Source organism: Triticum dicoccoides, chromosome 4A, assembly GCF_002162155.2.
Source record: "Triticum dicoccoides isolate Atlit2015 ecotype Zavitan chromosome 4A, WEW_v2.0, whole genome shotgun sequence".
NCBI lineage: Eukaryota > Viridiplantae > Streptophyta > Magnoliopsida > Poales > Poaceae > Triticum > Triticum dicoccoides.
The window spans coordinates 488,993,273-489,007,022 of record NC_041386.1 but is presented as its reverse complement, the minus strand read 5'-3'; the positions used below and the strand labels follow the sequence as shown (position 1 = coordinate 489,007,022).

General features: G+C 41.1%; 1 protein-coding gene across 1 annotated transcript in view; it reads left to right on the top strand.

Moving 5' to 3' along the window:
• LOC119286345 (GDP-L-galactose phosphorylase 2-like) overlaps positions 1 to 3,567 on the top strand; it is a 5,233-nt gene extending 1,666 nt beyond the window's left edge. Inside the window, exons 3-6 of the mRNA XM_037565721.1 lie at positions 882 to 1,187; positions 1,270 to 1,455; positions 1,549 to 1,809; positions 3,001 to 3,567. Coding sequence (XP_037421618.1) covers positions 882 to 1,187; positions 1,270 to 1,455; positions 1,549 to 1,809; positions 3,001 to 3,330 — 1,083 coding nt within the window. The 3' untranslated portion in view covers positions 3,331 to 3,567. The remainder of the gene's footprint in view (positions 1 to 881; positions 1,188 to 1,269; positions 1,456 to 1,548; positions 1,810 to 3,000) is intronic.
• The last annotated feature ends 10,183 nt before the right edge of the window (positions 3,568 to 13,750 follow it).

The window sequence follows — 13,750 nt, the reverse complement described above, 5'->3', positions numbered from 1 at the left end:
AAACAATGAAAATAGTAGAAAAGTTTGCATACTTAATTCTTTAGAAAGGAAGGTCATGCTGTTGTAAGAATTCGTACACTTAGCAGTTCTGCTGGTAAAACCAGTACTCGATAGTGTTTTGGTGCATTTTGTTTCCTGAGAAGATCACAGGAGTTTGTTATCGCTTACTGGCTTACAGCTGTTACGCTTGGACCAAAATACGATAAATACACTGTTCTGTATTCTTCTACAAGATTTTGTAAACATGCTAAGATATCCTTGGGTAGTTAAAATGCTTAATATGGCAGAGGAGGTTAAATAGCTCAATTTGGTGCATTTCAATGTGATATACAGACAGAATAAAAGCATGTAATGTTTGCTTTTTACTACAAATGGATCTAGATTTCAGAACTTTATCAGATGTTTCCTTTGAGGAATAAGAATGAGACCTCATCCCTCGTAACTCTTAAGCATAAGGTATCAGCCACAAAAAAACTTGAGATCCGACAATGATACCAATCCTAGGGTGAGGTGATTCCTCAAACTCAATCTGTATGTCAACTTGAGGTTGCGGGAAAATAGATGAGAAAAATCATAATTTAGTGGCACATGCTTGGCTTTACCTTTGATAGAGCTGTAATCCAGTATGGATGTTTCTAATTGTTTCTTCTTCCCAATAGGAGTTGATTATTGCAAAAATAAGCTTTGTAGGGCTGAGTTTGGAATATAATACTTTTGTTTACTGAAAGATAACATTGACATGGACACAGTTCTAGAAAATTTGTCTTAAATTGGACCATCAAAACATCTCATAACGATTATCTTGTTATTTTAGGTTGGCCGTTACTTCTTTATTTTATTTTATTGTACTCTTATATTTTGACTTTGCTCTCTCTTATTAGTGGGAGGACAGGGTGGCCCGAGGCCTATTCAGATATGACGTAACAGCCTGCGAGACCAAGGTGATTCCTGGCGAGCTTGGGTTTGTTGCACAGCTTAACGAAGGCCGCCACCTCAAGAAGCGCCCGACCGAGTTCCGTGTTGACCGTGTGCTCCAGCCATTCGATTCTGCCAAGTTCAACTTCACCAAGGTTGGCCAGGAGGAGGTTCTCTTTCGCTTTGAGAAAGGTGGTGGCGACAGCAGCTATTTCCTTGAAAAGGCCCCAAGCACTGAGGGTGACCATGCTCCCAGCGTTGTTGCAATCAATGTACACATCTTTCAGCCAAAATTTACCTTTATTCCAGAATATAAATCTTGATGTTAACACTGGTACTTCCAACGGATTGCAGGTGAGCCCTATTGAGTACGGTCATGTGCTTCTCATTCCACGTGTCCTTGACCGCCTGCCTCAGCAAATTGATCCTGAAAGCTTCCTGCTTGCACTACACATGGCAGCTGAGGCTGCAAGCCCATACTTTAGGCTTGGTTACAACAGCTTGGGTGCCTTTGCCACCATCAATCATCTCCACTTCCAGGTACTTTAAGTCATTACACAAAGGCCTAACTTCTGTGCTGTAAACATAGTTGATAATTGTGGTGATCACACTAAAACTTTGTTTTTTGTACAGGCATACTACCTGTCAGTACCTTTTCCTGTTGAGAAGGCGCCTACCAAGAAGATCCCCCTTGCCAAGTGTGCGCTGAATAGTGGAGTGAAGGTGTCAAAACTGACAAATTTCCCCGTGAGAGGTCTGGTGTTTGAGAGAGGGAACACACTGAAGGATTTGGCTGATGTGGTTACCAACGCTTGCATTTGGCTCCAGGAGAACAATGTTCCTTTCAATGTCCTCATCTCTGATTCCGGTAGAAGGATCTTCGTTTTTCCTCAGGTAATTTCCGCAGTAGAGTCAAAAGCTTCTTTCTGCAAATATGATATCATTACTAATCCATCAAGAAATATATCTATACTTCTATATAGTGTATGAGTTTTGAATTGTAGCAACAATATCAATCCTAGCCGTTCGTCTCATAAATCTAACGGTTGAGAATGAAAGGATTCGCAGTGAACAGTAGCCCGCACCTGCATCTGCTGGTTTCTAGAACAATCATGTCACACCTCCTCTCTTCTCGCCATGTTACATGTGCCATTGCGTCTCATAAATCTAGGTAGTTTTCCGCTGCAGCCGAGTGAAATGCAAAAGACCATCACAATAGACATTTCATTAGCAGAAAACCATCACTTTATAATCCATGGCAAAAATTATCCATGGAAAAATTGACAGTAGTAAAAACACTTATGTTAAATGCTAATTGCTTTTATTTTCTTCTAATTGTCTTCGACATGTTTTTGAAATAGAATGAACACAATTTTCTTTGATATAACATGATTTTAAAGAAAAATAGCTATAAAGTTCAAAGTATCAACTTGTTCAACACTCGAGGTTGTAGAACTCAATTTAAGTTAACACGTATGTAACACTCTTTTGTAGTTTCAGAATATATTTTGACGATTTTTCATCAAATCTATCGCGAGATTTAACATATCGCGATGTTCCGTAACATTTGTGAACATTGGCTCCCCGCTCCTTTCCAGCCCTCATATCTAAATTCTGGCTCCGCCCTCGGCCGAGTACGAGAGATGTATGATCTGGGAGGAGAAACAAAAGCAAACAATTTGTGGGTTCCACCACATACATCTTTTTCCCTAAGGAAATTCCACAGGCATTGTATCATGCCAATTACCAATTTTTCTATTACATTTCTGCATGCATACACCAGTAATATTATTTTTTGCTTTGAATTCATTGCAAAGTACTATATACTTTTCTTTTCTTTTACAAGAATCATAGGAACAATACTGTTAAGACGTGCATTGCACGTGTATACATACTAGTATTCTCAAGGTAGATTTTCTGCAAACATGAAATAATTTCTGTAGCTTAAAGTTTTGTGAAACACCATTTATTTAGTCTTCATTGTTAAATTAGATCACTGCCACATTAATTGCATAATGATGTTGGCTGCTGTCCCCATTTGTACCTCCCTGATGTTTTCTAATCTTTCCTGTTGCAAATGCGCAGTGCTATGCCGAGAAGCAGGCTCTCGGTGAAGTGAGCCAGGATCTGCTAGACACGCAGGTGAACCCTGCAGTATGGGAGATCAGTGGCCACATTGTTCTGAAACGGAGGACGGACTTCGAGGAGGCTTCAGAAGCATCAGCCTGGAGGCTTCTCGCTGAGGTGTCTCTGTCGGAGGAGCGATTTGAGGAGGTGAAGGCATGTATCTTTGAGGCCACCGGCCTCACTGAATCTGACGAGGAAGAGGAATCCAGTGAGTCTCCTTATGCATCGTCATCCTCCGTCCCACGAGCCTCTTCACACATGTCGGAAGGTTGCCTTGTCCTTCAGTGAGAGAGTAAAGGAAATCTTTCAGATCGCTAGGTTCGCATTATCTGTGGCTGCTTGGTGTTAGCAGGGATCCCAGTAATTGTACCGTGTCCGCTCTTGCTTGCTACTTCTGCCTCTGATCTTTAGCTACCGTTGTTGGCTACTAGTTGCTGGTGTTCATACTGTGCAGTTTATTATTAAGCACAGGCATGCGTGTTGGCTTGTTTATAACTGAAATGCATTGGTGTGTTCATCGCCCGACCGCGTTTCTCATTCTAAACTGCTACCTTTGCCTTTTCATTTGTATTTTTCTTTTGTCAAGCTTATCATTTGCACATGGCCACCGCAAATGGATCTATGATGAGATGCAGACATAACTGATAGGGGATTGAAGCAGCCATGAAAGACTGAAAGACCCGTGATGCAACTACAGACAGATAAATGATACTAGCTGTAAGAACACATTGTTCAGACAGGAGGAGGTGCAAAAATTTCAGCTTATTTTGAAGTTATCACATCGTGAAACGCCAAACACCATGCTATTGGTCAGATTTCTGGCAGAAGCTTCAGCATCACCTAAGCTCCAAATCATTCTTTTCTTTCACCGATTGGCAAATGCAAATTTCACCAAATCTAACTCACAGATTGTTTTTCATTTATTAATACTGGCTACATAAACAGAGTGATTCATGTTATCACTAACTGAATTTCACAAATGAAAACTTATACCAGAGCATTTGTGGAAGAGCGCGGACATGTCGCGGTCCTAGGCACAGGCGAAGTCGATGCACAAAGTCTCAATCCCAGGCACAGTCGCAGAGATGCACAAATGGCCTGCTGGTTGCAGTTTGGATGTTGGACCTGCATCCAAATCCTGGCCCGCATGGAACTTAAGTACCGTTGGGTCTGACTATAGAAACGCTTGAATCTTCTGTTTTCAGCGAGCCAAGCCTGAGTGATGCAAGGTACCATATGTTGCTGCAGACCGTTGCACGTGTGGGTATACGCAGGAGCCGTCACGTTGTTTCTCAAAGTGACACCATAAACCCTCTCACCCCTTTCTCACCTCTCACTCTTCCCTCTCCCCATTCTCTCACCGGCTGTGGCGAGCGTCATTAGAGGCAAGATTTGGACGGCGAGCACCAAGGATGACCATTGACTGCATCACCGCTTCATCTCCCCTTCGCCACCCTATGGCTGATGTGGGTGACAGTTGGGAGATCCCCACCCCCTGCGAGGGTTTCTTCCATCGCTTCGGCCCAGTCCGATGGTACCCTGTCCGGTGATACATCTCCAACATAGCTATAATTTATCAAGTATTCATTCTATATTTACATCAATTATATATGGTTTTGGTGCACTTTATATTATTTTTATAGACTAACATATTAATCTAGTGCCCAGTGTTAGTATCTGTTTTTTTGCATGTCTTTAGCTTCGCGGAAAATCCATATCTAAGAAAGTCCAAACACGATGAAAATTCACAAGAATTTTTTGTGGAAAATAAGAAACATCAGAAGCTTTGAGAGGCAGCCACAAGAAGTCCGAGGGCTCCACAAGGCCAGGGGCTCCCCCTAGGCCACGCCACCCAGGCTTGTGGGGCCCTCGAGGCTCCGTTTGACATAATTTCAATAATAAATTACGTAATATTCTAAAGCCCACGAAGCGAGGCCCAAAATAATTTTATCGCCGCCATAAGCCTCTGTTTCGAAGCGTTCTCATCTGGAGCCCTTTTTCGGCACTTTGTCGGACCCACCCACGGAGGCTTCTTCATCAACCTTACTGCCTCCATGATGATGTGTGAGTAGTTTATCCTCAAGGCTGAGGGTATGTACTAGTAGTTATGTGTTTGATCTCTCACTCTCTGATGTTCTTGATGAATTCGATCTTCATTGTATCATGAGCTTTATTAATAAAGTTGGATCATATGATGTTTGTCCCCCTCTACCATTTTTGTGGCGAATTGATTCTTCCTCTTTGAAGTTTCTTTATGTTGGATTGAATACTTTGGAGTTGAGATTGCATGATGTGTGTGTAGTATTAATTTGCCATACACATGGTGATATTGGGGTATTCTAGGTGACATAAAGGTTGAACGATACGATATCATATGGTGTTGCCGTAGTATATTCTCTAGAGCTATCTGTGACACTTTGGGGTGGTTTGAAAGATGGATTGGAAAGATAACTTTGAGGTGGTTTTCCTACCTACACAATTTTATCCTACTTTCTCCGATAGAACATAAACTTTGGAGTGATTCTTTGCTGCACTTTGAGGGATTATCACGTGGTTCAATTATGTTAATGATGTTGAGAGATTGCACTAGTGAAAGTATGAACCCTAACCCTTGTTTCCGAGCATTGCAACACCATTTTTGCTCACTTTCGTTACTTGCTACCTTGCTGTTTTTATTTATTCAGATTATATAAATATATTTCTACCATCCATATTACACATATATCACCCTCTCTTCGCCGAACTAGTGCACATATACAATTGACAACTGTATTGGGTGCGTTGGGACACAAGAGATTTCTCGTATTTGATTGCATGATTGTTTGAGAGAGAACCATATTCATCCTACACCTCCCATGATTTGATAAACTTCATCCACTTGAGAGAATTTTTCTACCGTCCTACAAAACTCTGCTTGAAGACCCAACATTGTCTACAAGAATAAAGTTGAGTAGTAGACACCAAGCTATTTTTGCCGGCCTTGGCGGGGAGGTGAGTGCTTGAAGATATCTTCTTTAGATCTTCCAATTGAATCTTTTAGTATTTTGTTTATCACTAGTTTGGTTTATAAAAGAAAAATACAAAAAATAAATGGAAATGAAGTTATGTGAGATTCTTTCTCTTTATGAAGTCTCTCGTGAAAACTATGAATCGGATAATCTTCATGAAGTGTTAAAATAAGAATTTAACAAAATGTTTAGTGTGAGTTTCTTGAATGATAAGCATGATTGCAATGTTATTAGTATGTACTCTATGAATATCAATTGTGCTGATGATATGCAAAGCCATAAACTTGGGGATGCTATGTTTGATGAAGATGATCTTTTTAGTGCCCTTACTTTTGATGGAAAAATTACTATGATGATAACATGCATCCTATTTATGATGATTACAATGACGATGAAAGTGGGTTTGGAAGAGTGTCAACTTTAGATAATAATTATCCCACTACTTTTGAGGGTGTTGAATCTTATTACAATGATAAAAGTGGATTTGGAGAGGTCATGACTTTATTTAGTGTTGAATCCACTACTTTGGAAGATGTGTCAATTTATTATTATGAGAACAAAGTTGCTATGTATGAAGATTATTGTGATGACACTTATGTATAAAGAATAATTATAACCATGAAACTTCTCATCATGATTTTAATGCTCAAATTGATTATGTCAATCAATTTTCATATGATAGTTATTTGGTTAAATTTTCTCCTCCTCCTATTGATGGAAATAAATTTGCTTATCTGGAGAGTAATAAAATTTCTATGCATGCGGATCATGAAAAGATTGTTTTTTTATGTGATAGTTATATTGTTGAATTTGTTCATGATGCTACTGAAAATTATTATGAGAGAGAAAAATATGCTTATATAAACTTCAACAACATTAAGTTTTCTCTTTTTATGTTGAAAGTTTTAAAGCTACACTTGTTTTGCCTTCCTATGCTAGTTGATTCTTGCTTCAATAAATTGTTTGCTTATAAAATTCGTATGCATAGAAAGTGGGTTAGGCTTAAATGTGTTGTCTATATGATTCATGATGCTCTCTTATGTTTCAATTCATACTTTTATGTGAGCATCATTAAAATTATCATGCCTAGCTAAAAGGCATTGAAGAAAATTACTTGTTGGGGGGCAACCCAATATTTCTCTTTACTATTTTTGTGTGTCTACATGATTAATGCTACTGTAGTAATCATGTTTTGTACCTTTTATTGTTGGGGAATGCAGTAATTTCAAAAAAATTCCTACGCACACGCAAGATCTATCTAGGTGATGCATAGCAAAGAGAGGGAAGAGTGTTGTCCACGTACCGTCGTAGACCGTAAGCCGAAGCGTCATCACAACGCGGTTGATGTAGTCGTACGTCTTCATGATCGGACCGATCCTACCACCGAAGGTACGGCACCTCCGCGATCTGCACACGTTCAGCTCGGTGACGTTCCACGAACTCTAGACCCAGCTGAGTTTCGAGGGAGAGTTTCGTCAACACGACAGCGTGATGACGGTGATGATGAAGTTACCAACGCAGGGCTTCACCTAAGCACTGCAAGGATATGACCGAGGTGGAAATCTGTGGAGGGGGCATCGCACACGGCTAAGAGATCAACTTGTGTGTCTATGGGGTGCCCCCCTCCCCCGTATATAAAGGAGTGGAGGAGGGGGAGGGCCGACCCCTTTATGGCGCGCCCAAGGGGAGTCCTACTCCCACCGGGAGTAGGATTCCCACTACAAGAAATATGTCAACTTGTGACCACCACTATTGGTCACTGAATGGTCACAAATTTCTATTTGTGACCTTTTTGTGACTAAAAACATAAGGTCAAAAGCTGGCCGTCATAAACTGACATTAGCGACCTTTCTTCTGGAATGGTCGCAAACGTTTATGACCAAAAAGGTCATAGATTTAACGACCAACTGTTTTGGTCACTAACAATCCGACCACACCATGTCAGATCCACCGTGGCAAGCTGACGTGGCAGACTTACGACCAAATGAAAAGGTCGTAAAATAGAATCAGTCCGGTCCATTTCAGTCGTCTTGATGGGCTAAGCCCAATAATTCAGCCCATTTAATTTATTTTTTCTCTTTATTTTGCTTATCTGCATGGGCCTGGCCCAATAATTTGGCCTTTTATTTTCTGGGAATGGAGCCTTTTTCTGATGATTTTTTTATATTCCACTATTGTTTTGGGCCACAGCCTTTTTAGTCTAGTTCGAATTTGGGCCTTGGCCTTTTTATTTTGTGTTATCCAGCCTTTTGTAATTTTTTTTCTTACAGTCATTTCTTTTTTTAGGCCCAAGCCTTTTTAGTCTAATTCTTGTTTGGGCCTCGACCTTTTTAGAGCCCAGGTTCATATTTTGCATGACTTCAGAAAATGATCAACAAGCCCAGGTTCACAAGATCCACATAACTATAAACATGCCCAGGTTCACAAGATCCACAAGGCATAAAACAGCCAGGTGCAAAACACTACCAGATGCAAAACACTACCAAGTGCAAAATGCAACAAACACTACCAGATGAAAAACACTACCAGATCCACATAAGTTCACGACCTACTACGACATAACTTCACATCAAGTTCAAAGACAAACTGCACAGCAAGTTCAAAGACCATCAAACTGCCTTAGCTCCAAAGAGAGCCATCAAGTGAGCTAACTTCTCTTCCTGCTCTTGAGACTTCTTGCGCAGCAGCTCAAGTTCCTTGTCGCGTGCAGCTTCAGATTCTTCCGCCTTCATCTAGATTGCCGCCAATTCTTCTTGCATCACTTCAGCTTGAAGCTCAGACCTCTCCAGCTTCTGCTCAAGGTCACGAACATGAGAAGCAACTTCAGTTGTTGCTTTGCCGGAGTTGTTCCTAGATGACTGGAGCCCAACATTCCTGAGGAATGTGCTTTGCTTGACTTCGGTCTTGAGGACTTGTTCGACAATTTCAACAGCAGACTTTGGCTCTTCACCTTCTGGTACCGGCGCGTCCTTCATTTTTTCCATCTCAAGCTAGCATATGGAGGAAAATGATAGGCATTAGTGGGAGATCTATTTCACATTTTGCAAACCAAACCAAGCAAGAGAAACCAAACCAGCACACAAATGGATTATTTAAAGTAACCAAACCAGCACACAAAATCTATACAAGAAGATGATGACTAGTGACTTGGAGACATGCAATTGGAACAATATGATCACTTCATTAAGCCTAGAATGGTGGTTCTATATAAGACGGCTTCCCGAGTGAGCCAATCATCAAACTAACATTCAGATCAAATTTCATCATATCATAAAAAATGCATCAAATAGCTACAACAAGTTCTGATATCTTTGTTGAACCATCAAACAACATCAAAGCATGGAACATAGCGTGTGTTCTTGACTGGCTCCGAATCAAACAAGATCAAATCATCAAAGCATCAAAGTTGGCTGTGAATCAAACAGGGCAAAGCATGGAGTGACTTACTATAGCAGTCTTGACTGGCTCCGAAAACCCGTGCTTCTTGCTATTGTGGGTGGCCTTAAACAAGTCAATCAAAGACAGCTCCTCACCCTTACGCTCTTCTTTCTGAAATGTTTTTCAACAAAAATCAAAATGTTATTCAGCAAGAATCAGAAATGTTATTCAATGAGGATCAAACGGTAAGGTCTCTAGAGAAGAGTTCTCACAGTGGCAAAAATGTGTGCTGTGTAGTGCCTGGAACCAGTTCTGTGATTGTACACGACTTTTTCTCGATTCATCTTGTTCGACACACAAGTTTCCTACAACAAAGCATACTGTCAGCATGATCTAGCACTAGCATATCATGTGCAAAACATAAAGCATCAAACAAAGTAGAGACAAACCTTGTGTCTTGGGGTAGACCACATCTCCACCAGAGCTTGCCATTCACCATCCGTTAGATCAGGCACCTGAGACTTAATGCTGACTTTATTTGCGGCTACGGTATCAAAATACTTCTTCTTGATCTGATGGCGTCTGTTCTTTGAATATTTCTGCAGAATATCTTTGCACGAGGTCTTGATGGTCTCCGAGTCCGTGTTCATCTCAAAATTTGCCTACCAAGATAGCAAACAAGGTAGGAACAATGATCATGCATAGGTGTAACAGAAAATAGATAGAACATTAACTATGAAACAAGTAGCTTACAGCAACTTTCCCAATGTAGTTCTCCAATAGACTAGCATTTTTTTGTATAGCTTGAAGTGAGGAAGAACCAGAAGATGGCTTTTTGCAACGAGTCCACACTCAGAAGCAAGCTTTGCTGCCTGCAGAGGCTTCTCTAGACGAATCATCCCTTCAGCAATTTGGATAGGCACCTTGCTACCAAGAGACTTGGTGATCCTCTCTAGCCCTTTGCCCTTTCTAAGTCTAGTCTTGGGAGTCATTGCATCTGAAAATGAAACTGAACTCATAAATTAGAATAGAAATCGACAAATGCAGGAATCAACAAAAGCATACATGATCATTCCATTTGGAAAATGCACTAGTAAAAGATAGCATTGCAAAGGTCAACTTGCCTGATTGAAGCACAAGCTGCTGTTCTTCTTCATTGATGACAGCGTTCCTGTCAATAGAAGGTGCAACAGGGCTGAGGTCTGTGTGGACAATGCCTGCTTCATCAATGCAGATGGTTCCTGCTTCATCTAGGCAAACAGTGCCACTTCCATCCATGCTGAGAGTGGTTCCTTCATCCATGGGCGGCAACTCATCACCCATTTGCACCGAGGTCTGAGAGTCCATGCGCAGCATACTTTCCTGATGGTCCGTCGCAGTCGCCATCCTTGCTTTCTGCCTTGTGACTCTATCAAGGGCAGGTTCATCAGGTTCCAGGATCCTCTTTTTTTGTCCTAGAGCTGGGGCCATCACCCTTCCTGGAGGCATTGCAGCAGATGTTTCTAAGCTCTTGTTCTTCTTGCTGACTGTCTTCTTAACACTAGGCCTCTTCGTCCTAGATTCCTTCAGTGCCTCGTATAAACAGCACAGAAATAAGCATTAGATCACAAGAGAAATATGTGAGCATAAGGAATAACATAGAATAACAGAACCACAACCCTCCAAGCAAGACAGAGTTTGCACCTTAACAATCTTGTTGACTACAACATCATCCACTTCCTCTCCATCAATAACTTCATCCTCCTTAGGATTGTACTCTGGGTCATCATTGATAACTCCACTACCCTCTTGAACCTCATCACTTCTACCTTCTTGTACACCATTTGTTTTCCTAATCATCGACGCTATTGCACCGATGCCAAGGGACTGGAACATCCGATTATTCCTCATGATATTTCTAGCCCTAACCTTCTCGTACTCGGTGAGAGGCTCTTCTTTGCATGATAAAGGAAACGTAACTATTAGGTGAATGTTTGGAATGCATGGACAGGCAGCCAAACATATCTTATGAAATTTTATTATCATTTAATCCTAGTTATTCAGGTAAGGAAGACTAACAGCACACAGGCACAATTAAGCCAGCTTATTCAGATTGCAGCAATACATTTCACTTAGCATATTAAGACACAGATTTTATGAAACTGACAGTATAACCACAAGGAGCAAGTTGCATACCAACGGTTGGCCTCATGCTTGACCTTGTCATCCTTGCCATGGATGATCTTGAGGTGGTGCTTGCAAAATAGAATAAACAACAATCAGATACAACAGGGATAAAGTAAAATGATGCACTTGTATCAATAAAGGAAAGCATTTGGACCATCATGCACATACATGTAATACATGTGAAACAAACTTGATGGATCAACAATACAGTGATCTCGTGTTATTAATTAAGCAAACATGTAAGTGCACTAAACAAGCATGCATGTACACTAGTAGCAAGTAGGCAAAGTGCATAAGTGCTACTAATACAAGCAAGCAAGCAAGCAAAGTGCTACTGATAGAAACAAGCAAGCAATGAAGGAAATTGAAGAGAAGCAAGCAAGTACTATTGATACAAACCCTAATTAATAAGCAAGCAAGTAGCTTCTTCTCTAAGTTATACTAATACTAGCAAGTACTGCTGATGGAAACCCTAATTAAGCATGTACTGCTGATAGAGCCCACCCCGCGCTCTCTTTCCTTCCCTAGTCCCCACATGATCACATATACATCATGTGGTAAATCTGACAACGTCTCGTGCTAGTATTAGTATAGCACAATGGTCTACAGTATATGATTGGTACTGTGACAACACTATCAGGTACACCATGAATGGCAGATGAACTTAATCATTTAGTATTAGTATAGCTCGTAGGAATGGCAATGTCTCGTGCTAGTATTAGTATAGCTCACAGTAATGGCAGATGGACTTAATCATTTAGTAATGAACACCATGAATTAACTAGACCAACCCAGAGAGCATATATCACACCTACATGAACTACTCTAGTAGTACAGTGAGCAGAAAGCTTTCTATATGTAAACGAAAGCATGGCAGGAGCTCACAGGATAGAAACCAAACATGAATGGGAACCTACATACCGTAGATAGCATGGGAACAACAACTACAGAGCTTTAGATTTAGTGGTGACCATAATCAAGAACAAATAACAGAGTGCCACAGCAAGCAAAACAAATCAAACACCCAAAAAGAATAACATCCTTGTTCTAGCAAATACAAAACAGGGAGAAGGCTTCAAAGGAAGGTTTCTCAAAGAACATGTAGCCATTTCTGTGAATATGCAAATGGATATCAATACTTCACACAATGGCACAACAATTACAGCACAATAGCTTACTCCAGGTTCTTATTTAACTCAAGAGGTGGCACTAAACTAGCCAAGTAAATTTAAAAGGAATATGCAATATAATCCAAAACTTTAGTACCTGCTAGGGATTCCAAAGAGAAAACTACTACATCCTGTTAACTATTAGTATGGCTACAAACGACCTTTTATAGACATCAACTTCAATGTCATCAAGCAAGCAAATCGCTATGACTACAGATTAACAAAGCATAACAAGGATTAACAAAGCAAATGGCTCTGAAGTAATACACTATGACAAGTAAAGATTAACAAACCATAACAATGATTGGCAGCAGGGGGAGATGGAGATGGACAAAAACCTGCTTTTGTGGTAGCCGTGCTTGAGCTCCTCCTCCTGATGCTGCTCAATGACCTGCATGACAAACAAGGCCATGGATGAGCTGCCACAGGGCATCCACATGACAACACAAAACATCAAGCAACGACATTGACAGGGATGCAAAATCAAAATAGAGCATACAAAATCTAGATTAAAGAACCACCTTCCCACAAAACCCTAACCCCATGAATCCATCCCCATCTCAAAATCACATTACCAACGACATGAACCCTAACCCCATGAACAAGAAGGATATCATCCCATGAATCCTAACCCCATGAATCCATCCCCATCCCCATGAAGAAGAACCCTAACCAGCAAGAGATCCTAACCCTAACCATCAGGAGATCCTAACCCTAGAAGATGCACCATGAGATCCTAACCCTAGAAGATGCACCATGAGACCCACCGAACCACCAGAAAATCCTAACCCTAATGAGGGGAGTACCTGTCGTCGTGTTGTAGATGATGCAGCAGTGGCTCCTGTCGCAGTCGTCGCTCGCGTCTACCCTCTTGTCACCACCATCGTCGATGTAGAGGAGCGGAGCGGCGATTCATCATCGGGGAGCAGAGCGGGGCGGGGCGGAGCAGAGGAGGAGGGGCTAGGGTTGCGGGGTGGGGAGAGGGGA